At 36.9% G+C, this 25,507-nt stretch overlaps 2 protein-coding genes across 2 annotated transcripts; both read right to left on the reverse strand.

Annotated features, from left to right (window-relative positions):
- Positions 1-6,513: 6,513 nt before the first annotated feature.
- LOC114825433 (uncharacterized) lies at positions 6,514-7,570 on the reverse strand. The gene is made up of 3 exons (XM_070823091.1): positions 7,331-7,570; positions 6,830-7,190; positions 6,514-6,590 (listed from the first exon to the last, which is right to left on the reverse strand). Exons 1-3 carry the CDS (start codon positions 7,568-7,570, stop codon positions 6,514-6,516), a joined length of 678 nt encoding a protein of 225 aa, XP_070679192.1.
- Positions 7,571-9,050: 1,480 nt separating this feature from the next.
- LOC103437052 (increased DNA methylation 1-like) lies at positions 9,051-11,619 on the reverse strand. The gene is made up of 8 exons (XM_008375513.1): positions 10,873-11,619; positions 10,690-10,789; positions 10,491-10,570; positions 10,081-10,319; positions 9,845-9,931; positions 9,615-9,714; positions 9,275-9,473; positions 9,051-9,160 (listed from the first exon to the last, which is right to left on the reverse strand). Exons 1-8 carry the CDS (start codon positions 11,617-11,619, stop codon positions 9,051-9,053), a joined length of 1,662 nt encoding a protein of 553 aa, XP_008373735.1.
- Between the last annotated feature and the right edge of the window lie 13,888 nt (positions 11,620-25,507).

A 25,507-nucleotide genomic window follows, 5' to 3' on the forward strand; every position in this document is an offset into this window, starting at 1 on the left:
TTGAAAAAACCAACTATTCAGAGATCAAGTAACGGGACAAAACGTTTAGACGGTTATCAACGAAAAATCACGATATAACGTTTATTTTAACTTCGATTTTGATGATTTTTTACAGCTACACTCCTTGACCTAAATGAATACAATGAATGAACTCAATCTTCAAGTTAAAATATTTACACTAGTGAATACCATAAAAGCTTATGTTATACTTAATGAAAGTATGAATAAACTCTTAAGTGTTAGTGAATCTATTGTTTTGATGGGATATGCATTCTACGAAACTAGCTTCAACAATCTAATTGTCAAACATGTTTGTATATACTTCGAGATCGCATACGCCAAAAATTGCAAAAAACAAACATTCAGAGATCAAGTAACGGGACAAAAAATTTCGACGGTTATCAACGAAAAATCACAATTTAACGATTAGTTTAACTCCGATTTTGATGATTTTTTTACAGCTACACTCCTTCACCCTATATGAATACAATGAATGAATTTGATCTTCAATTTAAAATATTTACACTAGTGGATATCACAAAATCTTATATTGTACTTAATGAAAAGTATAAATAAACTCTTAAGTGTTAGTGAATCTATTGTTTTGATGAGATACGCATTTTACGAAACTAATTTCAATGATCATACCGTCAAACTTGTTTGTATATGCTTCAAGATCTCATACGCCAAAAATCGTAAAATACAAACATTTAGAGATCAAGTAACGGGATAAAACTTTTCGATGGTTATCAACGAAAAATCACGATTTAACGGTTATTTTAACTCCGATTTTGATGATTTTTTACAGCTACACTCCTTGACCATATATGAATACAATGAATGAATTCGATCTTCAATTTAAAATATTTACACTAGTGGATACCACATAATCTTATGTCATGATGATCGATGAAAATTGAGGATTTTGTAAAAGGAATAACATGCAAGGTTTGAGTTCCATTGGCAAGGTTTAAACTTTTGAGAAATGCTTCATAACCTTGAAAACAAAAACTCTTTCATTTTGCATATCCTTGCACATTTAATATTTTGTAATAGACTAGTAGTGTATGAATGTTTGTTTATTAGGCTCTTATTTTCAAATGTAGATGTAGTACTTAAATGACAAATGTGTTTTAGTGTTTTGATGTAATATTTATGTGGCAATGTGTGGTATGTGCAAATTTAAGAAGAAAAAAATATTTTTTTCTTAACGGGTGGGTAAAGTGACCCGACCTGTTAGGATCCTTTAAGATAATGGGTGTGACATGACACAACCCGTTAAGATAACATGTGTTACACGAAAACGACACGAACACGACAGACACGATCCGTTTGCCAAGTCTAATCATAGGTATCGTATATTCTTGCATCATGGGTTTACCGTTTTATTTTAAATCCTAAATGGAAAGCATTTGGTAAGTTGCAACGAGTTCTTCATTTTTGTTTTTATATAGGAATGGTAAGGTACAATGAATTATTTTCTTACCTATTAATTTCCATATAAAATTACATGGGTGAGAGTCATGATTAAGGATATAAGTTTCGGTTTATAGATATATTCGTAGTCCAAACTTAAAAAAGGTACTGATAGATATATTGATACAGGTCGAAATATCGGCTAATATAATATACACAAGTACACAAGCTTGATAAGAAACATAAAAGTTACGTTTGCAACTTCTACAAACTCCAAATCAACAAATAGTCAATGCAACATATAAACTTTATAAAATAATATACCCTTAATGGAATTAGTCTCTTAGGACTACAATCTAGTGATATTCTTCTTCACACAAGAGATCTTAAATCCAAATCTCGTGAATAAATGTGTAAAATATATCATTATTTCAAAAATAACCTTTTGCGTGGGATGAAAAATCGACTTTAAGCAAAATTGACATTAAGCAAAATATTGCACTAATAAGAATTTGAATTGCATTGTGTATTATATATTTTCTATGTTCAATTTCTAGTTGTCTGTACTTAATTAATGGAAAGGGATCCTCACCGGATCCTTTTCCTAGGGATCCTAGAGATCCCTTGATCGTAACTGTTCATCGTACATCATGCGGTCAGTTTTTATTAGGTACTATTTATATTTAATTTTAAAATGATTTCTGACCGTACGATGTACGATGAATGGTCACGATCACGAAATCCCTAGGATCCCTAGGAAAAGGATCCGGCGAGGATCCCTGGGAAAATGATCCGGCAAGGAGTTGTCCTTCTTATTATTATTATTTTTAAAGATTACATGGGGCAACGTAATTTTTGGTTAGGTTATTTTATAAAAAAAATTGTGTTATAAATATGTAAAAGTTAGATAGATAACATTTATTAGACATAGGAACGAAGTAGGTGTAAAATATCACACTGAAGTTATAGCACAAGAGGATGACAAATAAAAGAGGGAGGAATAGATACTGAAGTTATTAATCTTTCCTTTTTTTTCTCAGTATTCTTTCTATCTCATTAACTGCAGTCGGAGCGCTTTATTTATAGAGCGGCTCCATACAAACAGGTTCTTACAGTTTGAAATTTACATTGCATGTTTTGAAAAACAATCCTTTTGTTTCCAAAGTCTATTTCAATTTGCAAGGGTATTGACAATGTGTGTGTGGGCATTCATAACAATGCCAATGTTTTCAACACTCCCCCTTGGATACCCATATATCAACATGAGTTGCCTCGTTAAAACCTTGCTTGGAAAAACCCAGTGGGAAAAAACCATAGCGAAGGAAAAAGAGTACAACTTTTCCTGGATTGTTGATATAGTGTTAAATATGCTTATGTTGCCTCGTTAAAACCTTGATATGAAAAACCCAATGGGAAAAATCCTAATCGAAGGAAAAAGAGTACAACAGGCATGTATCATGGATGCTCCCCCTGATATATATCTCCCCCTGATTCCGCATTCTCCAAATTTAGTTGTTTGGTAAGTCGACGTAATCCGATACTTTGCACTAACTTCTGAAACGTGCACTTTGGTAGAGATTTGGTGAACAAATCTGCCAGATTTTCATTAGAATGGATTTGTCTGACTTCAATAACTTTAGCCTTCTGAAGCTCATGTGCACTGAAAAACTTTGGAGATGTGTGTTTAGTTTTATAGCCCTTGATGAATACTTCCTTCATTTGGGCAACACATGCTGCATTATCTTCATGAATAATAGTTGGATTGTCTGTCTTCGAAGTTAGACCACATGAATTCCAGATATGATGGATCATTGATCTTAACTAAGAACATTCACGACTTGCTTCATGTAAAGCAAGTATTTCTGAATTATTTGAAGATGTAGCAACTAGTGTTTTCTTTGTGGAGCGTCATGAGATTGTTGTATCTCCATTCTTGAACACATATCTAGTTTGTGAGCGGGCTTTATGCGGATCAGAGAGAAAACCAGCATATGCATATCCAACAAGGCTCTGGTCATTTGTGGATTTCTCTAAGTAGAAGAGACCCATATCTGTTGTCCCACGAAGGTATCACAATACATCTTTGACACCCTTCCAATGACGAATTGTTGGAGCAGAGCTATACCTTACTAACAAGTTGACTATAAAAGCTATATCTGGTCTAGTACATTGTGCTAAATACAACAAAGCACCTATTGCACTCGGATATGGTACTTCTGGACCAAGGACCAGTTCATCATCTTCTTTTAGACGTAATGGATCTTTCTTAATGTCCAGATAATGAATGACCATTGGCGTGCTAAGTGGATAAGCCTTGTCCATACCAAATCGCTTCAGGATTTTTTCAATGTAAGTTGATTGGTGGACCAAAATTCCACTAGCACAATGCTCGATCTGTAGGCCGAGACAAAATTTCGTTTTTCCAAGGTCCTTCATTTCAAATTCGCTTTTCAGATATTCAGTAGTTTTATTGAGCTTTTCAGAGGTTCCAACTAGGTTCATATCATCGACATATACTGCCATTATAGCAAATCCAGATTTGGATTTCTTAATGAACACACAAGGGCAAATGACATTGTTGATATACCCTTCTTTGATCAAATACTCATTGAGACGATTATACCACATTCGTCGAGATTGTTTCAGCCCATACAATGATCGCCTTAGTTTGATCGAGAGCATACCTCATGATTTGTTAGTTGTTTCAGGCGACTTAAGTCCTTCTGGGACTTTCATATATATGTCAATATCTAATTCTCCATATGGATATGCGGTGATGACATCCATAAGTCGCATGTCAAGTTTTTCTAAAACCATTAAACTTATTAAGTAACGGAACATAATTGCGTCCATTACAGGAGAGTATGTCTCCTCATAATCAATTCTAGGTTTTTGTGAAAAACCTTGTGCAATGAGGTTTGGACTACTGGTCCAAAAACATTTCGCCTTTCCAAGGAATTTAATTTTGCCTGGATTGCATCTTTCCACTTAGGTCAATCTTGTCTTTGTTTACATTCATCAACAGAGCGGGGCTCAATATCATCACTTAATATGATTTCAATGACTACTGCGAATGCGAACATATCGTCGATGATTATTTCATTCCGATCCCACAATTCATTAGTACATGCATAATTTATGGAGATTTCTTTGTTTTCATGTACTGCTGTCTCTTCAGGGACATGTGTCTCATCAAGGACATTTTCTTTTTCTGGAAGTCCAGAATCATGAATTGTAGATTTGTCATTCATTCTCTCTTCCTGAATGATTTCATTTGGATTTAGTTGTGCCTTGTCTTTCTCTTTCGAGGGGCTGAATCTTTTGTTGGGGGCCTACCACGTTTCAGGCGTGCACCAGATGAATCGTTTGCTGCCACTTTACTTTGTCCAACAGGGACAGCAATTCTTGCAAGTGCATTTGCAGCTGGTATATGTGATTTTGTCACTTTCATAACATCATTAATGCATCTAGCATTTGATTGGCAATGCTTTGAAGATGAACAATATTTTTCACTTCATTTTCACATTGAGTGCTATGTGGATCAAAATGAGACAAGGTGGGAACAACCCATGTCAGCTCTTTCCGTTCTTTGGAACAGTTTTTTCTCCCCTTAACGACGGGAAGACTGTCTCATCAAAGTGACAATTAGCAAAACGAGCTGTAAACATATCACTTGTCAAGGGTTCCAAATATCTAATGATAGATAGTGAATCAAAACCCACATAAATTCCCAGTCTACGCTAAGGTCCCATTTTAGTGCGTTGCGAGGGTGCAATAGGCACATAAGCAGCACAAAAAAACTCGTAAATGTGAAATGTTTAGCTGATGCCCAAACACAAGTTGTACTGAGGAGTATTGGTGGTTGGCTATAGGTCTCAATCGAACCAATGATGCAGCATGTAAGATGGCATGTCCCTATGCAGAAATTGACAATTTTGTTTTCATAAGCAGAGTGCGAGCTATTAACTGAAGTCGCTTGATCAATGCTTCTGCTAGACCATTTTGAGTATGGACATAAGGAACAGGGTGTTCAACATCAATGCACAATGTCATGCAATAATCATCAAAAGTTTAAGACGTAAATTCACAAGTGTTATCAAGTCGGATTGACTTAATGGGGTAATATGGGAACTGTGCTCGTAATTTAATTATATGAGCAAGAAGTCTCGCAAAAGCTACATTTCAAGTAGACAAGAGACAAACATGTGACCATCAGGTAGATGCATTAACCAAAACCATAAAATATCGAAATGGTCCACATGATGGTTGAATAGGCCCACAAATATCCCCTTTAATTCTTTGTAGAAATGATGGGGATTCAGCATCAACCTTTAGTTGTGATGATCTAATTACCAACTTCCCTCGAGAACAAGCCTTGCAAGGGTTATCATTTAAGATAGCAATGTGTCTGCTCAATAATGGATGTCTATTAGAGTTGGTAATGATCCTACGCATCATGGTAGATCCTGGATGACCCAGACGGTCATGCCAAAGCATGTAAACTTTTGAATCAATGAACTTCCGGTTCATGACAGTATGTGATTCAACTGTCTTTATGTATGTATAATACAATCCACTCGACAAACCATGCAACTTCTCCAATATATGCTTCTAGGTATCATTGGAGGTAATGCATAGATACTTCACATTTTCTACACTTTTCGTTTCAATGTGGTATCCATTTAAACGCATGTATTTGAAACTTAACAAATTTCGAGTAGATCAAGTAGCGTAAAACGCATTCTGTATAGACAATATTGTTCCATTTGGTAACATAATCTGGGCTTTCCATGAGCCTTCAATTACATCTGAAGGTCCTGATATTGTTGTCACCCTTACTTTTGTAAGAATCAATCTTGAGAAATACTTTCGATCTCGAAGTATTGTATGCGTAGTTGCGCAGTCAACAAGACAAATATCTTCGCCATTTCTCATGTTTTGAGAATGACCATAATTTTTATCCATGTTCTCTGAGTAAGGGAATCAGAGTTAGAAGCAAGTTATAATAGGAAATTTACATGCCACTTTTATTGAATCTGAAATGCTAGTTTTAAACTACAAGTTTAGCATAATAAAAGTACATCAAACATAAATAATTCAGTCGGACCGATACACTTCATTCCCCCTTTCCACAATGAATTCCGAAACATCTAGGTGAGTTGTGTTCAACTGCCCTGATAAGTCACACTTTGGATCAGGTATATCCATTGGTTTAGCCTGGCCGAGAAAATTAGTCTCGACACCCTTCTCCTTGAAGGAGGCTTGATATAGATCCACTAGATGTTTTGGGGTACGACAAGTACGCGCCCAATGCCCATTGCCACCACACCTATGGCAGGCTCCTTCAGAGTTCTTGGGAGCATTGTTCATGTGGCTTTGTCTTTGTGGCGATTCACATTTTTAAAACTCTGACCTGAATTATGCATTGGAACCTGGATGTGAAACTGACCACCATGGTTCTTACCTTTTCTATTCCACCGACCTTGCTTGTGACCATGTCCTCGTTTACGATTATCACCACCAAAGGATGTGGTGTTCACTTCGAGGGAAACAACATTCACTTTTGGGAATGGTGCAGATCCAGTAGTTCGGGACTGATGATTTTTCACCAAGAGCTTATTGTTTTGTTCAGCTACCAAGAGCACAGATATCAACTGGTTATATTCAGTGAAGCCTCGTGCTCTATACTGCTGTTGCAGGAGCACGTTAGAGGCATGAAATGTGTTGAAAGTCTTTTCCAGCAAATCTTCCTCAGTAATAGTATCCCCACAAAGCTTCAATTGATATGTAATTCTGAACAACGCAGAATTGTACTCTGCCACTGACTTGAAATCCTAGATCCTTAGGGAGTCCACTCATAGTGAGCCCTTGGAAGAATCATCATTGTCTGGTGATTGTATCTGTTTCTCAATGCCTTCCAGAGGGCTAACTGATCTTCAACCGCTAAGTACTCGCTCTTTAGTCCCTCGTCAAGATGGCGACAAATAAAGATCATGGCCTTCGCCCGATCTTGAGAGGATAAGTTGTTCTCTTCCCTGATGGTATCTCCAAGATTCCCTGCTTCCAGATGGATCTTTGTATCCAGTACCCAGGTAAGGTACTTCTTCCCAGTAATGTCTATGGCAGCAAAATCAAGCTTCGTAAAGTTCGCCATTTTCTTTTCTGAAAGAAAATGAGATGTGTAAGAACTTGCAATAATATGTATTCCTAGAGGAATATAGTGTTAGAACTTTTGGTTTTTACAAATTTTTCATTTTGATCTTCAGGCCAAAATGATAAGCACTCGAAACTTCAAGTTCGAGATTTTCAAGATGAATGAGGAGGGCGATTGTACCGCACCATTCTCATTGAAATAATATAACATAGAATGGGCGATTATTCTGCACCACTCTAGTAGCAGGAAAAATTTTAATACGCATAGCAAGGTAGGCGATTATACCGCACCACCTAAAATTGCAATGAAATTAAACAGCAGGCAAATTTAAATATGCAGGGTAGGGTGGGCGATTATACCGCACCACGTAAAATTGCAGTAAAATTAGATCTGTAGTCCAAGATAGGCGATGATAACTGTTAGGTTGAGAACTAGAAGCAGGCATGGAGCAAACAACTCGTCGCAAAGGTATATCGCGCAGTTGAGGCAGAGGAATAAGATGAACAGTAAAAACCTTAGAGGAAACATTTTTTCCTTTCTTTCGTTCGATGAAGAGAAATGAGAAAATGGTTAGGTTTTAGAGACTCGTGCTAATAACGTGTTATAAATATGTAAAAGTTAGAGAGATAATCTTTACTAGTGACTGGAACGAAACAGGTGTAAAATATCACATTGAAGCTATAGCACAAGAGGATGACAAATAAAAGAAGGAGGAATAGATATTGAAGTTATTAATCTTTCCTTTTTTTCTCAGTATTCTCTCTATCTCATTTAACTGCAGTCGGAGCGCTCTATTTATAGAGCGGCTCCATACAAACAGGTTCTTACAGTTTGAAATTTACATCGTTTGTTTTGAAAAACAATCATTTTGTTTCCAAAGTCTATTTCAATTTGCAAGGGTATTGACAATGTGTGTGTGGGCATTCATAACAATGCCAACGTTTTCAACAAATTAATAAAAAGACAAGCAGTAGCTTAAATAAAAATAAAAATAAAATAAAATAAAAAAAGAGGCCACAGGTTGCAGCAAATCCCAAACTCAATTACATCTCCTATTCTCGAATCCCAATCCCACCAAACTCAATCCTAACGCCCAAAGTCTTAACACCTCCCATTGACTTTCTCTGTAATTTCATAGTTTGTTTGTTCCTTTGTTTTTTTGTACTCTGATTTTCAACTCAATATCAGAGACGCAATCATATACTTTCAATCACCATGGCCAATGTGGCTAAATCCACCAGTAACCCCACTTTACTAAATTCGTCAATCCAACACAAGGGAACATATTTTACGCAGGTATTGTGCTAATGACTCATTCTGTACTTAAATGGGATTAAATCCCCATTTATTTTCTGGGCTTGTACGATAAATGATTTCAAACTTATTTGCATGCTTGACAAAGCTTCATATAAGACAGAAATTACAGAAAGTATATACATGCAATACAGTTCGCATGTCTAAATTACATTAAATGCTTGGTTTATGATGCATCAATATCCTCTTCTGAAGGGTCCTGATTTAAGTCAATGAAAGGCGGCCTTTCATATCTATGTTGATGGTGCTCATTTTGAACTACGTCAACTTCCATGGCTGCAAAAGAAAAGCAAGAGCAGGTTATAGGATGAACTTCATTACTTTATACAGCAATTTACTTTGTATGTCTGTTTGTGTGGATGTGTGTGTATGTATGAGAGATCGAGAGACCTGCAGTATCTGCTTCCTGAGCATCCAACAAGCTTTTCTGTAGCCTGACAGCCTTCGGAAACATCAATGTGTTCTCAGAGACTATTTTCTTCTGCAGGGAACTCTCTACGTGGCAAAAATTAAATTTTTTAGTCCACATATCAACTATTTCTGTAGAAGCCGGAATGACCAGGTTTTCCACCTTTAAAGAGGAAAGGGCCTGAAAATAAAATCGGTATGAGGTTTGCTTCAGAAAACTAGGTCCATGACAGTCACCAAGGAAAGGAAGGTTAACTAACATATAATCACAACGTCAAGATGTAAGGAACTTGTATATCTATCTACTTGTGAAACCACTTACAGATTCAATACAGACTAGAAGCTTCCGAAGCGCTCCTTGTTGCCTATACTTCGTTTGGGTTGCCACAAAGGGCATCTCTGCCATCTTCTTTCCATGTATTCTGTAGAAACATAATGTAATGTGAAAGTAAAGAATGATGTTCTTGTTCAAAATCATGTAAAACTATGAGTTAATATATATACATATGCGTGTGCATATATGCATCTTCGTCACACATGCATGAATAGTACCTTATAGATGCTGCAGAGACGATTTCATCATCCTTCTCCAGGATAGCAGTATAAAAACCTTGGAAATTTATTCGACTCAAATTGGACCTGAGAAAAGAAAGGATTTTACAGGCAAACCATCTATAGCATCTTGAATTTAGTCATGAGGTGATGGTAAATGAATATTCATACTTCTTACCCAATGACTTGAAAAAAGGAACCAAAAGAATGAGATGATTAAGAACTTTTGTGCTTACCCCCGACTGTATATTACACTCTGAACCACATTGGTTCTAGTATAGCGGTCGATTATGGTCTCAAAGCATTGGTCCATAAGAATCCCTGCTACTGCAATCTTGGAATTGCATTCTAATTTTTTGTGCAAACTTTCAGTAGGACCTCCCAAACTTATATCTTCTCTCTTCAGAAGCGTCCAAGAATATCCCTCGTCCAAATGATTCTTGATCCCAGCTATCAACTCCAATTTATGAAAAATCTGTTACACATGATCATTTACACACAAAATTTGATAAAAGAATAACTCTCAGCATGCACTTGCTTTGCAATTGTTGCACTTGTTCATAGACATTAATAGATTAAACATAATTCTCAAACAAAATTACGAGTGAGAAAGTTTCCGGTATCTAAAATATACTAATGTGCGTACCTCACTGCAGCTCTCACCACAAAATGATGAACTTGAGCGATTGAGATCTATTTCATTTGGCAAAGAGCAATTCCAATGAACTAGCATAAAAGTTAATTATTGTTAAAGTAATGGCTATAAATTGTCTCTCATTTTGAAAGATACACAAATGCAAAAGCTAAGAAACAAATTATATGACAGTCAGGAAGTATAAACTTACATTTCTTCTCACACAGTGAACATATGAGGAACTTCCCGTCATCAGTTTCACAATGTTCGCAGATGCAGTAGGGACAAAACCATGCTCCTTCGGGAACACTCTGCAATTAAAAAGTTAGGGAAATTGTAAAATAGAACCTTGGTTGTAAAACATTGATGAAAAGATATAATAAAAGTCTCTCACCTCCATGTTCATGCATGAGGGATGGCACGCCGATGGACATTTTTCACAGCACATCAAATCTCCTCCATCTGCGCATATCATACATGAATCATCGTTTTGGTCTGCTGCTTTTGTTCGGTGCTTGATATGATTGAATCCAAATTGTGGTGCAGATTCAATGTGTTCTAGCCATGCCTCCTTCAAGCATTGTTGGAGGGATTTTCCATTGCTCTTGACCAGCATGTGTTCGTAAGGCCTTCTCAAGTCACTTTTAGCATGTACCTCAAAATCCCACACCGTAACAATTTTGTAGCAGCAAGTGCACAAAATACCAGCCCTTGTTATGAATCCAATCAACTCTGTCTGACCCGTATAGAAGACTGGTGAATTATCCGCAATCATATGTAGGTCAATCAACCATGATAAAATAGTTCTCTTATCCTCAAAATTATCTCTCCTGTGTCTTGATGATCCAGCACGATCTCTATTTGAAGATTGAGCTCGTGCTTTTGTCCTAGGCATACTACTCTTTCGAGGGCGACTTTGTTTTAGCCTACGCAACTGTAAATTCCCAGTTGAGCTTGCAGCGAGCCTGGCCATTTCCGCCATTTGTTGAACATCGGTTGGATATCTTCTAGCACTTGAGGGCTTTCTTGTGTACTCAGGGTCATCAGAAATATCTGCTCCAGTTTCATATTCCGACTCTGAGCTGCTGCAGAAACTCGGATAGACCAAATTTTCTTTTCTCTCTCTCAGCTTGTACACCATTGTTTTAGACCAGCAATATTCCCCCTTTGTAATTTTGGTCTGGAGGAAAGAAAAGAAAAGCTTAAGAAAGAAAGTAACAATGAAAGAAATATATGCATAGATAGCCATATAATCTGCAGGTTGATTTTTATTTGTTTCCATTCCTATTAATGGACTCCGTTTTTATCCACAAATCACACTTATGTAATTGAATAAGCATAAAACTCAACAGCTAGCTTTGAACAGGTATAGTTTGAGTAACTGTCATAAGTTACACAGGACTGGACAGTTACAAACACCCCCCCCCCTCCTCTCTATCTACTATTAAAAGACTGCTTAATTGTATTATGACATGGAGTATTTGGAGTTAACAGATGACGACTTGTTGCAAAACCGAGCTTACTGGTGTTCTAGGATTCATACAAGCAACCCCACTTAGTGGGATAAGGCTGTGTTGTTGTTATCAACTCAAACTTATGATGATCTACTGGCAAAGGATTTTCACCAGTGTAAGCAGCCTTGAAGTAGAGGAGGAGCCGCCACCTCCATCCAAGTTACAAACGAAACAGATATGATCAGAGCAAATTTAGCTAAAGAGTGAGAAGTACATGCTTCACAACTAGGAACGTACTAGACTGAAAAAGTATATTAATTCGACAGTGTGATCCATATCCGATAAATGATCGATTAACAATCAAAATACAGATCAAAAGTACTTAATTATCCAATATATCCAATCCCCTGTCAACCATTTAACATATATGATATATAGATTGCCAAATTTAAATCCAATTCCTGAGTATGGTATGGAAACAAAATTAAGCAGATTCGGATGTTGATGAAGGTCAATCTAATCCATAATCACATCACAGTGGAGAATAGCGAAAGCAAAATCATCACTTATGCACTAAGAAACTTTTGACTGTTAACCACCATTTTTGTGCAGTATATATCATTTCTTTAGTTCCAATAACCACTCCCTAAAAATATCTAATATTTCATTTTTCCCTCCCAAAAATTGATATCGACTGTTAAGTCCTTAAGACCAAATGGAAAACAAATATTAGGGTAAATCGCCAAAATGGTCCTTGAGATTTGCATAACTCTCACTTTGGTCCCTGAGATTCCAAATCAATAAAAGTGGTCCCTGAGTTTGTCCACCATCCATCATTTTGGTCATTCCGTTAAAACCTCTGTTAAGTGTCTTGGAGCTCTTGGCCGGAAGTTTGGGCAATTTTCAAAACTTCGTAACTCAATCGTTTCTTAACCAAATTCGACCCATAATATATTAAAATGAAGATAGGAAAGTGTAAAATAAGATTATACTTATTTCAAAGCCCAATGGTTACCGGAGATGGCCGGAAAATAGCCTTAAAGTTGACTGGTTCAAGTGAAAACTTGAAAACTCGCCGGAAAATAGCCTCAAAGTTGACTAGTCCGAGTGAAAAATATCCTCAAATTTATGAACATTTAAAGTGTACTCAGTTTCTGGCGAGTTTTCAAGTTTTCACTCGAACCAGTCAACCTTGAGGCTATTTTCCGACAACTCCGGCAACCATTGGGCTTTGAAATAAGTATAATCTTATTTTACACTTTCCTATCTTCATTTTGATATATTATGGGTCGAATTTGGTTAAGAAACGATTGAGTTACGAAGCTTTGAAAATTACTCAAACTTCCAGCCAAAAGCTTCGGGACACTTAACGGAGTTTTTAACGGAATGACCAAAACGATAGATGGTGGACAATCTCATGGACCACTTTTATCGATTTGGAATCTTAGGGACCAAAGTGATGAGTTATGCAAATCTTAGGGACCATTTTGACGATTTACCCCAAATATTAAGATATATACTGAAACTATAAAATCAAATTTGTTCAAAAAAAATTATAAAATTAAAATAAATTTTGTGGTTATGCACTCTAGTGTGGGTTCCATCCCCACCAATTTTCCTCCCTCTAAAAATATAAAATTAAAAAAAAATAATATGACCGAAGCAAAATATATATATTATATATAATAACAAAAATCAAGGAAATTTGTTTAACGATTTTACCACTAACACTTATCATAGATCATGTCTAAAATAAAATCAAAACTTTTATTTGTGAGATTTTTGCTTTAATCATGAAAATCTAAATTCACGAGACAACAAGGGGAACAATGAAGTAAATCAATCTTGAATCTTCTTAGGTCTATGAAAAATCAAAATGTAAAAGGTAGAAAGCATTACCTAAAATAGCTCAAAAAAAGACGTTACTCAAGATCCTCTGATCTCTTTCTTACCGGCGTTTCAAATGTGAAGCAATGATAATTACTAAAGTTCGACGGAACGGGGAGACCTGCACCAGTAGGGACTGCAATCAGCCGCTTCCCCTGTAGTCGTCAGCTCGTCTAAAACATATAGTTAGGACATCCTAAACATCTCGATTTCAAAATTTCAGATTTGAATATGCGATGGAAATTTCTAAAGGAAATAAAATAAAAACTAAATTTATTGGAATAAGTCAATATTTAGGAGAAAATGAGTGTAAATATCTTGTAACTATTAGAGTCATGTTTTAGGAAGGATATTGTGTCCTTTACTTTGTTTCCTTTTGTAACAAGGATTGTATGTACTATTTATTCAGAATTATGGAATACAGAGAAATTAAGCTGTAAATTTCAAATCTGAATAAAAACTGGGCCAAACTACGAAATTGCATGCAACTAGAGCCTGGTAAATGTCGCATTTTAAAGACTTGGAAAAAATGAAAGTGTAAGGACCAATAAATTCGAAATAAAATTAGGGACTACAGTGAAATTCAAAAAAAAAAAAATTAGGGACCGTTATTACAATGAATTAAAAAAATCATGAAACACATTCTATTGCCCCGAGGTTTTTTTCACATAACATAGCCTTCCTCGTGTTTCCATTTTTTCACAAAGCGTTGCGTCGTAGATGCATAGGTGGATGACAAATGGATATCATGTAGACACACAACAAATAATAAAAAATTAAATTGTTTAAACAAATTAAAACGACTTACTTGAATTTTAAACACATAGTAGTAACCAGATACTTTCTTACACATAACGGTTCACTTCTTTGTTGCTGAGTTGTAACTAATGGAATCTCACAAAAAGCATGCCATAGTCGAAAGTAACCGTTAATTCTTCTAAGGAAAATTTTATTCAAATCCATTTATATTCTTTCTACATCCAATTAATTTTTTTTTATCTTGAAATTTAGAATGTGCACACTTATTCTCTTTCTACACCCAAAATAAAAAAAAAAACAAAAAATAAAAAATAAAACTCATGCATTAAGAAACTTTGGCCACCCCATCTCTCCAAACCCAAACAACTTCGGGCACCCCATCTCTGCATGAGTTTCTTTTGAGTCTTTTTAATGGTGGGTTGTTAGGGGGATAAGGTTCTCCTAATTTTTAAATTGTTGTGGGCGGTGGGCGGTTGGGAGGGGGTAGAGATTGGGGTTGTTGGGGTTTGGAGAGATGTGGTGGCCGGAGTTACCTATTGTTGGATTATTTATTTAATTTTTTTGTTCTTGTTGGGTGTAGAAAGAGAATTGTTGAACACATTCGGAATTTCAAGATAAAATAATGATAAGTAGGGTGTAAAAGAGGAATAAATAGGTTTATGTTGTAGTCATAATTTACTGAACAATTATGGAGGCCATAGAGAGAGGGAAAGGTGTGGCAATAGTAGAGAGAAGAGAGAGATGTGTAATTGTGGGTGTGTGTTATTCCACCCCATTGTGCCTTTATTCATAATAGTAGGGAAGGTTAATTCCTTACCCTTTAGGATTACAGCATTTAATAGGTAATCTACTCCTAATAGGAATATAATATGCATTCTCATATCTACTAGGATTTACACAATCACATTCTTACTCTAATAGGATTGCAACACTCCCCTTTGAGTGTGTAAATACTCAAGTAAATGGTGCATCAAGTCTTCAGTGATGAAGCAGGTATAGTTGATGAAGTCTTCGGCACAATAAGCAAATGCGAGTCTTAAATCAATGAAAGAATGCATAAAAAGTAAAGCTCACAAAACCTTGCTATGGTAAAACCCAAGGTGGGAGAAAAACTCATAACCTAAGGAGAAAAGTGAGAAGTTGCATTAAGTCAAAACTATACGTCTTTTGGACGCAAGTAGAAGAGCTCACAAGGGTATGATCAGCCCAGGATGGGTGCCTCGTTAAAACCTAGTTAGGTAGCAAAAACCCAGTGGGAAAAATGCTCCTAATCGTAGGGAAAAAGAGTACATTAAGATCAAGTGAGTATACTTCTGGATACTCCCCTGAGTTTGACATAACTTCTAAACGAGAACTACAAACATTGCATATGATAGTTAGGCATACCAATTCCTTGGACAAGCTTCTGGAAGGTTGACTTCGATAGTGGCGTCGTGTAGAGGTTGACAAGGTTGTCTGGGATTGGCTTGCATAACTTCAATCTCCTGATGCGTTGCTGATGTAGATGTGGACGTAATATGTCTTGGCGTTGACTTTGTTGATGTATCATGGCTTGGTCGAATGATACATACGGCATAATCTTCATGGATCGTCGTCGGGACTCAACAATGGATGAATACACAGCAAGTATTTCGAATATGCTCAACAAGAACTTCTAACCATGTCTCACTTGTGGCGTAGTGAAGTAAGGTGAATCTTGGAACAATTCAAAGATTTCACAACTAAGGTCATATCGTGGACTTCCAAGATATTGCAATATCCCTTAATGGTAAAGACATAACCATTTGGGGATTTTTCCTTGTGTGGGTTTGATAAGTAACTTGCGTCAGCATAATAAGCAAGGCAATCATCATTTCGAGGATCAAAAGGGTTGGATCTGCTGAGATGCATTGGGATTTGCCCAAATTCGTAGTACCTTCAAGGTAGTCTTTAATACCAATTCAGTGGTTGCGTGTAGGTGCAGTGCTGCATCTTTAATAATAGATCAACAACGAAAGAGATGTCATGTCTAAATATAATGAGCTAAGTACAACGAAGCGCAAAGTTGAACTTAGATATGGAATTTCGGATTCCATAACCTCTTCAAGGGTCTCATTTGCATATAACGTATGGACGATCAAATGTATACTCAAATGTGACACCTTCGGGGTGTAGTTTGACTGGTAGACCAAGGTACCATCAAAATAACGCTTGAACTTCGGGTCAAGGCATAAACGAGTTTTCCTAAGATCATTCATCTTAAATTTCATCTTCAGGTGCAAGGCAGTTTTCTCAAGCTTTTCTAGAGTCTTAGTGAGGTGCATGTCGACAACATAAACTGTAACTCTAGCAATTTGGAATAAGACTTCATAGTTTAAAACGCAAAGGCATAATTCATCATTGACTAATCAAATAATCACTTAGACGGGTATACCACTTCCGTCAAATTGTAGTGAACACCTCAAATAAGTTAAGAGGGTATTCCGTGATTTTGGAACTATTTGAATTGGTCCATGTAATTCTTCGGGAACTTACATGTAAATCTCCATATCTATATCCCCATTGAGAAAACACTAACCATATTTCATAATGCTGCTATCAATCACATGACGTTTTGAGAGAAAACTTGCACCGTAAGGAGTGCATCATGTTGCATTATTTCATTCATTTCATAACGTTTCCTTTCCCACTTGTAATACAACATGGTTACCTTGGGCAGTGTTGGAACGACAAGTCCAAAACACACTTTGGTAAGGAGTGCATCATATCGCATTATTTCATTCATCTCGTAACGCTTCCTTTCCCACTTGTAACACAACATGGTTACCTTGGGCAATGTAGGAACGACAAGTCCAAAGCACATTTTGGTAAGAAATTTAACCTGGATTGTTATTTTAGTTGTCCAATCAGTTCTACATTGTCACTTAATCAACAGAACACAGTTCGATATCATCGCTTTTCATTTATGTCGATAACTACCATATAAGTGAAAACATCATCGATGGTAATCTCATTTCAATTCCATTTAGCTCATCCAAACTAGTATACTGGACCAAGAACTTCAAGTCTTGGGAGTAATCCGGATTAATCTCATGAGATGGAAATGCTTTGAGATAGTGATTGAGTATGGATTCATTGTTGTGCCATGTCTTCCTCTTCTAGGGAAGTGAATCCTACTAACTGAATGATATGTCGTGCTCCAGGCCAAGAGAGATTGATTGGCTATCCGCCGGTATACCAGACCGTCCAACAGGGGCGGCACACCCTCTAAGGATGTTGACTCGACGTCCGTTGAGTACGTCTATCCTTGCAAGCATGTTAGTAGTTGGTATATGATTTTTCACTTCAACTAGATCAAAATAATGCGTCTTGAGCAACATTTTGAAAGCTAGAATTCATCGCACTTGCTCATGATACTTGTGCGGTATGGGGATCTAGATGAGACATAATGGGCAACGTTCACGCAAATTCGCACCATTCTACAGGAACATTGACGTTCTTATCTCCTCTTAACGGTGGGAAGACTATCTCATTAAAGTGACAACCCGCAAATGAGTGGTAAATATATCGCATGCAAAGGCTTGAAAAGAGCTAGTGTGAAGGAAAATCATAATCGACAAAAGATACACATCCTTCTTTAAGGACCCATGTTGGTACGTTGCGGCAGTGTAACTTAGCACATGGAATGCACACCCAAATGCATAAATACGAAAATCGTCAGGTTTGTACCCAGTAAACAACTGTAACGTCATATAGGTTGGGTGGCAATGGACCTCAAGGCGGACCAACATAACTGCGTACAAGATTGCATAGCCCTAGGTAAAAACATAACTTGGTACGTTTAGCAAAATCCGGGCAATCGTTTAAATTGTGCTTTATGATCACTAAGCGAGGCTATTTGGGGTGAACATGGGAATTTGATATTTAATTATAAACTCAAAACACATGCAATACTTTATCGAAAAAATGTCGATATAAACTCTCCAACATTATCTAGTCTCCCGGATTTTAAGGGATAAGTAGGGTGGTGAACCCTTAATCGGCCATGAGGTTTAGCAGCAATGTGTGTGGACAAACATGTGACCAGTTTGTCGATTCATCAACCAAAATCATAAGTATTTATATGGTCCGCATTTTGGTTGGATTAGTCCACATATATTCCCTTGAATCCACTATGAAAAATGGTGATTTCGTATCTTTGAGAGAGATGATATAGAAAATCAATTTCCCTAATGAGGAGGCTTGGAAAAGTGTGCTTGTAGGCACAAGATCCTTATTTCGGGTAAGAAGATGCGTTGTAGCATCATTCTTCGACCTAAGTGTTCCAAAAGGTCGTGCCAAAGCAAGTAAACTACTCAATCACCAAGCTTCAGGTTGGCCATATGTGGTGTATTCCCAGTTGAGAGACAACTCATTGGCCCTAAATCAAAGCTTCAAACTCATGTTTGGAGGTGGTGCAAAGATATTTCACTCTATTTTCTTCAATGGTTTCATTTATGATCATTGTCATCTCGATTATCCTTAAAAACTCAACGACAAGGAGAATTTAAGGTCCCTTAAATGATGATTCATACCATTCATATAACGCAGAGCGTGCTAGTGCTCTTAATCAAGTTGGATAGACCTGAAGTCATTGTTAGAGATGTGATTTAGGTGTAAAGTTAGTGTGCATAGTACGCATTCATCCAGACAACTAACTTTCCCACATTCCTACCTAATCACGTGTTTAATTGAATTGGTCACATGTATTAAGAAACATGATTCAATTAACTCATATTCGAGGACAATATCAATAAGAATATTCACAAGTAAAACATACACGAAACTTGAATCCAAGAACATGGAAAAATGTTCACAAAGTAAATGGTTTAATAAGGGGATTCGGCCAACAAGGACATCCATGTCAAAATTCTGCTCTTCCAACGATGTTCGGTGAAGCAAAATTAATCTCACATATTGACTACAAGAAGGTACTCCTCAACAACATTGGTAGAGGCATGAACAGGTGCATAACCAATGATCTATTCCATCAAGATGGAAGTAGGTTCTGCAAGGTTAAGGTTTAGGAATACTATCCCTTATTCTTGAAGTTTTAGGTCTTAGGTGCCAAAGGTCATGCTTCGGGCATGATGCCACACCTTGGCAGGTCTTGATTTTACCATATATTTGTGGTAGTAATCAGATCCGAGAATTTGGTAAACTTCCGCTTTCTATACTGCTGGAAGGACGAGAAAAGTATTCTCCAGTCAAAATTCGATCAGATTGATAAATTTCATAATTGTACTCATTCATGAACGTAATCATGGTGTGCTTCAAGCAATGTCTTTCATGATTAGACGATCCATAGGAGCGAGCCAAAGAGCCATTGAATCCTCGTTCGGGAGGTATTTCCGTTTGTAATGCTTTGGGCATAAGTCTTCGAATGAAGATCATGGTGGAGGCTTATTCAGCACTTCCTTGCCATTGTTGGCTTCAATGGTTTCTTAGTTTCTTGATAGTCAAGTGGAGATTCACGGCTTGTACCTAACATAAGGTGGTTTTTATTAGAAAAATCAGGGAAAATCAAACTTGTGACGGTTTGACAATCCACTAAATTGGAGGGAACAAGATTGTGATTAGTGCTATGGGAATGAATCATCCATAAGCATCAAAGTTAGAACATTTTATTTCTAAGACATGGTTTTCATGAAAAACGTCGGGGTTTCATGGGTGTATTGTTTTATGAAAACTTCGAGTTTCAAAGGCACTAAATTTGAAACTACAGGTTCAATTTAGTTTATGAACGTTTAGTTTATAAAAGAGAGGTTCCTGCAAGAACACATTATGCAATATACAACTAAGTGTAGTGGATTTGGGTTGCTTCAGGAACTCAAGTGTGAGTGCTTCGGGACTACGAAGGTATGTCAACGGTTCAAAGTATAAAAATAAATTATTGAATCGTTAATGTCCAAAAGTGATCTTCAGGTCAATAATTTTGGATTCATTATCAGATTAATAGACTGCAAGTCACTTTTAATTAATTTAATAGGTCGGGACCAAACAAGGTCGATCGTAGAAGCAAAAATAATTATAACATTCAGGTTAAAAATTATCTAAAATGCCAAAAAAATAACATTAGGTCGAAAAAAAGAATGCAGCCCAACACACTTTAGTTGGCTGCAATACACGGCCTTGCAAATAAAAGTTGCAGGCCTTTAGGGACATGGATGCAAGTGGGCTTAGGGAAGGCTGCCGTGCAGCCCAGCATACATAGTAGGCTTCAAGCTTACAGTTGAAAGCAGGCTGAGTTAGGAAGAGCCCAGCAGCCTTGCGCTGTTGGCTTTAAGCCTAGTCACGGTGAAGCCCAACAGTCGTTGGCTCAAGGTTGGTGTAGAATAAGCCCAACAAGTATAGGTTTGCTAGCTGGTGGACCAAGGGCTCCAGGCCATTAGAAGGAAACCTACATGGTTCTCATGCACATGCAACAAGCCCAGAGAAAAAAAAAGGTACGGGCTCTGCATGCTTGGAAGGGCAGTAGGCCTAGCAAGTCAAACCCAAGCCTAAAGCCTGGTTCACACACGCAGCAAAGCTGTCTCACAGTGCAACTAGTTCCCCTTTTTTTTTCAAATTTTTAGGGTTTTTAAAACCCAAAATAATCATGCTTCTATTTTATTTCGATTCTTTGACTCACATATTCCACATAGCAAAAATTGCGTAATGCATGAAACAAATATATATATATTGATAATATATACGAACATATACAATATATATATATATATATATATATATCGGAAGGAAAATATAAACATAGGGTGGTTCATGCATCATGGGGAATGTTTTCATGCTTCAACGTCATTTCAAATATCTTACTTTATGTTAAGCATACCCGATTGGCTGAAAACAATAAAAGCCTTTGAATTTGTAGAAGCTCCTTCTCGGAAAGCCGGAATTGCATCTCCAATGCGTTGTATCACGTTCAACAAACAAAAATTAAATTGAATCAATAGCATGTAGATCAATTCAATAAAATAGTAAATTAATCGTAAAAAGAATGATTAAAATGTAATACTCCCCTTATTGAAGATCAAACTTTCTTTAGCGCAGCGTCAAGAGCGTGCTGATAACTGTTGTAGGTATAATTTACTGAACAATTATGGAGGCCATAGAGAGAGGGAAATGTGCTGCAATAATAGAGAGAAGAGAGAGATGTGTAATTGTGGGTATGTGTTATTCCACCCTATTGTACCTTTATTTATAGTAGTAGGGAATGTTAATTCCTTACCTTTTAGGATTACAACATTTAATAGGTAACCTACTCCTAATAGGAATATAAGATACATTTCCATATCTACTAGGATTTACACAATCACATTCCTAATCTAATAGGACTGCAACAGTTTAAATAAAATTTTCTTTTTTGTAATTATCATCTAAGGTCATCTTGTAAAAAGAACCCAAAGTTGAAGTCTTGAATTTGGAGACTAATTATTGTGAAGCAAAACGGCAAGGGGAGGTGGTGGATGGTTTTGTTTCGGTAAGGGAGGGGAAAGAAGTGGAAAGATGAGTGGGTAAGGAGGTGTCAACCCTAGGGTGGGTCTGGGTCCACGAACTGTGTGTGATGGTTTAAGTATTTTTTTTTTATATTTTCAATTGAATTTAGGAATTGCTATTGGCGCTTCAAAAATCTCATTTTGCACTCTAAACGGTCTATAATTAGAAAGAAAAATACACTTGTGAGGAGTGTAAAATATGATTTTTGGAGTGCTAATAAAAGTTCCCTTGAATTTATATCCTTTTTCTATTTTTGGAAAACTTCAGCGGTACGAGGGAAATTTATTGATAAGAAAAAATGAAGTCACAACTAGTCATGGGGATATAAACCTAACCCCTCATAAAACAAGAAAAATAAAATAAAGAAAAGATGAGAGGGGCCATACATCTTACCCCTCATGAAAAAGAAAATACAAGAAAAAGAGGGGGGACATAGACTTTACCCCTCTTGAAAAGGAAAATACAAGAAGCGGAGGGGTTGACATAAGACCAAATCCCTTAAAAAAAACCTAAAAGGTAAGAACTTGTAAGACAAGCTGCCAACCAAAATGCAAAATCCAAAAAGATTAGGTAAAAACAGAAAATCACACATCAAGAAGGGGAAATAAACCTGTAGGCCAGCATGCCCAAGAAATCTTGAAGTAGAAAAGGAAAATTTTCTATAGGAGGAGCGGCATGTCAAACAAGTGAAGACGAGATAAGCCCTAAATTGGCTAATTATCAGCAACTGCATTCCCTTCTCGAAATGTATGAGAGTAACGGAATATCATATGTTGCAATCGGGAAATACAGTTTTTCTAACGAGTCTGGAGTCGCCAAGGAGGAGAAAGAGAACCATAAGCAAAACAAGATATCATGCTAGAAAATTCACTTTCAAGACATAAATTTTGCTAACCCTGCGCATAAGCCAACTCCATAGCAAGGACTACAGCATGAAGCTCTGTATATAAAGAAATATGAGGCCCCAAGCTCAAGGAGAAACCACCAAGAAAATAACCTGCAAAATCTCATAAAACCCACCACAACTGATTTGTTTTAGAGAAGTGGGCGAAGTCCAATGACTTTTCTAAGATTAACCGTGCTTGTTCTGCAAGACACAATAACCTAATCCAGAAAGGAATCAATATGTTTCCTATATTCTTGGAGTCATTACAATCTAAGAATTGGTGTGCACTACAAGTAATCATACTACTAAGAAGATGCAATATCTACTCCTAGATATCCTTTGGAATTCACACGGGTTAATACAGGATTTCATCTCCTAGAAGTTCTATATCTTGACTAGTCTAAATACATCTTTCTAGGATTCATATCTGGTAATGCAAGTATCACACATTTGTTCTCTTGCATGCTGCTTAAGTCACATAATATTACTTACTAACTTGACTGTCACAGAGTCTTTGACCGGCACACTCTTTGGTCCCTAGCTACTTATGGTTGTTTGTTCTTTTACAAATAAACAAATTTGTGCACCTTCCACCACATACGGTGGTGTGCAAATTTGATTCCAACATCTTTGAAACTTGAGATTTTTCATAAAAGTAATACACCCATGAAACCCAAAAGTTTTCATATTTACTTCAAGCCAAAACATATCTATAGAACCAGAATGTTCTACTTTTGACTATGAATGTTTTTACCCATAGTACTGACCATGACCTTAGTCCCTCCAGCAACATGTCAAAGCTTAACAAACTTGACTTTACCTTTCTGAAAATCTTTGGAAGAACTATTTGAAGTGAGTTCATGATGTAATGATCCACCTAACCGCCAAAAATCTTAGAGCCGCCATTGAAGAAGCTACGGATGAACAGGTTGGCGAAGCTGACAAATCAACCATCATGGTTTTCATTAGAAGGCATATGCACAATGCATTGCAAATCAAACACCTCACTCAAGAGGATCCATGCACTTTTTGGATCATTGTGGCATAACATTTCGATCACTAAAAGGATATCTTATTTTCTAAAGAAGATACGATTGATAACATTTACGCTTCAAGGCTTCTAGTCTTTGAATGAGTACAATTATGAAGTTTGTGGATTCCGATCACTCTTCAAATTCTAAAAAGATGACTTGACTAATAGGATCTGTTGGAGAAATCCTATTCCACTTTCTATGCCATCAACATTGTCTAGCAACAATAATATTGGGGAAGTAAATTCACAATATTTTCTGATTTGATCTCTGCCTTATTACCTGGTGAGAACCAAACCCATTTTTTATGAAGAATCATGAAGATGTATTGGCTCGAACACTATGCATGAAACGTATGGCAGCATATCAATGAACTCAAGAAGTGTCAAGGTCGTGGCAAAGGGCCAAACCCTCAACCATGAACCCAAGGTCAATAGAACAGAGGTCCACCCAAGGGAGGAAATCCGGCCCTCGAAGTGCGATTGCTTAAGTCCCAAGGCTTCCAACTTTAAGAATAAAGGCGAAGCACAAACTGATCAAGCTTCTACTGATCTTGATATGTGTTACCAATGTAGTTCCAATGTAGTTCCAATGAGCATTGGTCCTGTGTTTGCCGAGCTTCTCCTCAAGCCATTGTTGACTATCATTCATGTAGTTAGAAGATTGAGACAAATTTTGCTCAAGTGGATAATCATGAAGATGGAGATTTCTGACTTTTAAAAGGCATTCGCTCCCATGGAAGATTAGATTTTTTTAGACATGGGCCTATGTTGGCTGATTTCCCCTTAGTGGATGAACCCCCTCTTTAATTTTTGGCTTAAATTTTGAACAATGTTCTTTGTTTTGGATTATTTGTTTGGTGTTTGTTTTAAAGTTTTGGATAATTACTTTATGTATGTTATTTCTTGAATAATTAATTGAATGAATGCGATTCAAAATTTTCCTTATACTTGTGACTGATTCAATTAAGTTAATTTCTAGTTATGTCTTTTGGAGAAATTAGTTGTCTGGCAGATAATTCAACTACGCTCACCATCTTGCATGAACGCCATTATTTTACCAACTTCATACCTGAAAATTCACCTTTGACAACCTTTTCAGGCCTATTTAACCTGATCAAAGGGTATGGCATTGGTCGTATAATGTTGTCAAGTGCTACTGATTTAACAATTAAAGAGGCCTTTTACTCACCCCATTCTAGAAGAACACTGTTGCGCTTTTGTTGACCCTAGAAACTACCAAGCCTACGTGGCGCGCAGGCCGAGTAATCTATAAACTAACTACGTTCTTCGGTAAATGCGGGCGTGCCAACTCGTCGGCCGAGCTCGGCCGAGGAGTAAATTTGTTGATGTTACGTTGGGTGCGCGGCTGACTCCTGCGTCTTGTGATTGCGACTGAGGAAGGAACGCGTCTCGGCCTCTTGGGTTCTCGAACCTGAAGACAAGGTTACTATTCTTACGAAGTTCACGAGTCGTCGTCGTCGGATTCAGTCACAGTGAT

Source organism: Malus domestica, chromosome 06 (assembly GCF_042453785.1).
Source record: "Malus domestica chromosome 06, GDT2T_hap1".
Classification (NCBI taxonomy): domain Eukaryota; kingdom Viridiplantae; phylum Streptophyta; class Magnoliopsida; order Rosales; family Rosaceae; genus Malus; species Malus domestica.

Excerpts from the sequence above, each read along its gene's own strand:
- LOC114825433 (XM_070823091.1), bottom strand. The coding sequence starts at position 7,570 with ATGGCGAACTTTACGAAGCTTGATTTTGCTGCCATAGACATTACTGGG. Across the intron at positions 7,191-7,330 it reads ATCAGTTAGCCCTCTGGAAG|CTTTGTGGGGATACTATTAC; the intron begins GCATTGAGAAAC and ends TATCAATTGAAG. Across the intron at positions 6,591-6,829 it reads GGTTCCAATGCATAATTCAG|GGCAGTTGAACACAACTCAC; the intron begins GTCAGAGTTTTA and ends GTGACTTATCAG.
- LOC103437052 (XM_008375513.1), bottom strand. The coding sequence starts at position 11,619 with ATGGTGTACAAGCTGAGAGAGAGAAAAGAAAATTTGGTCTATCCGAGT. Across the intron at positions 10,790-10,872 it reads CCTCATGCATGAACATGGAG|AGTGTTCCCGAAGGAGCATG; the intron begins GTGAGAGACTTT and ends TTTTAATTGCAG. Across the intron at positions 9,161-9,274 it reads TCAGGAAGCAGATACTGCAG|CCATGGAAGTTGACGTAGTT; the intron begins GTCTCTCGATCT and ends TTTCTTTTGCAG.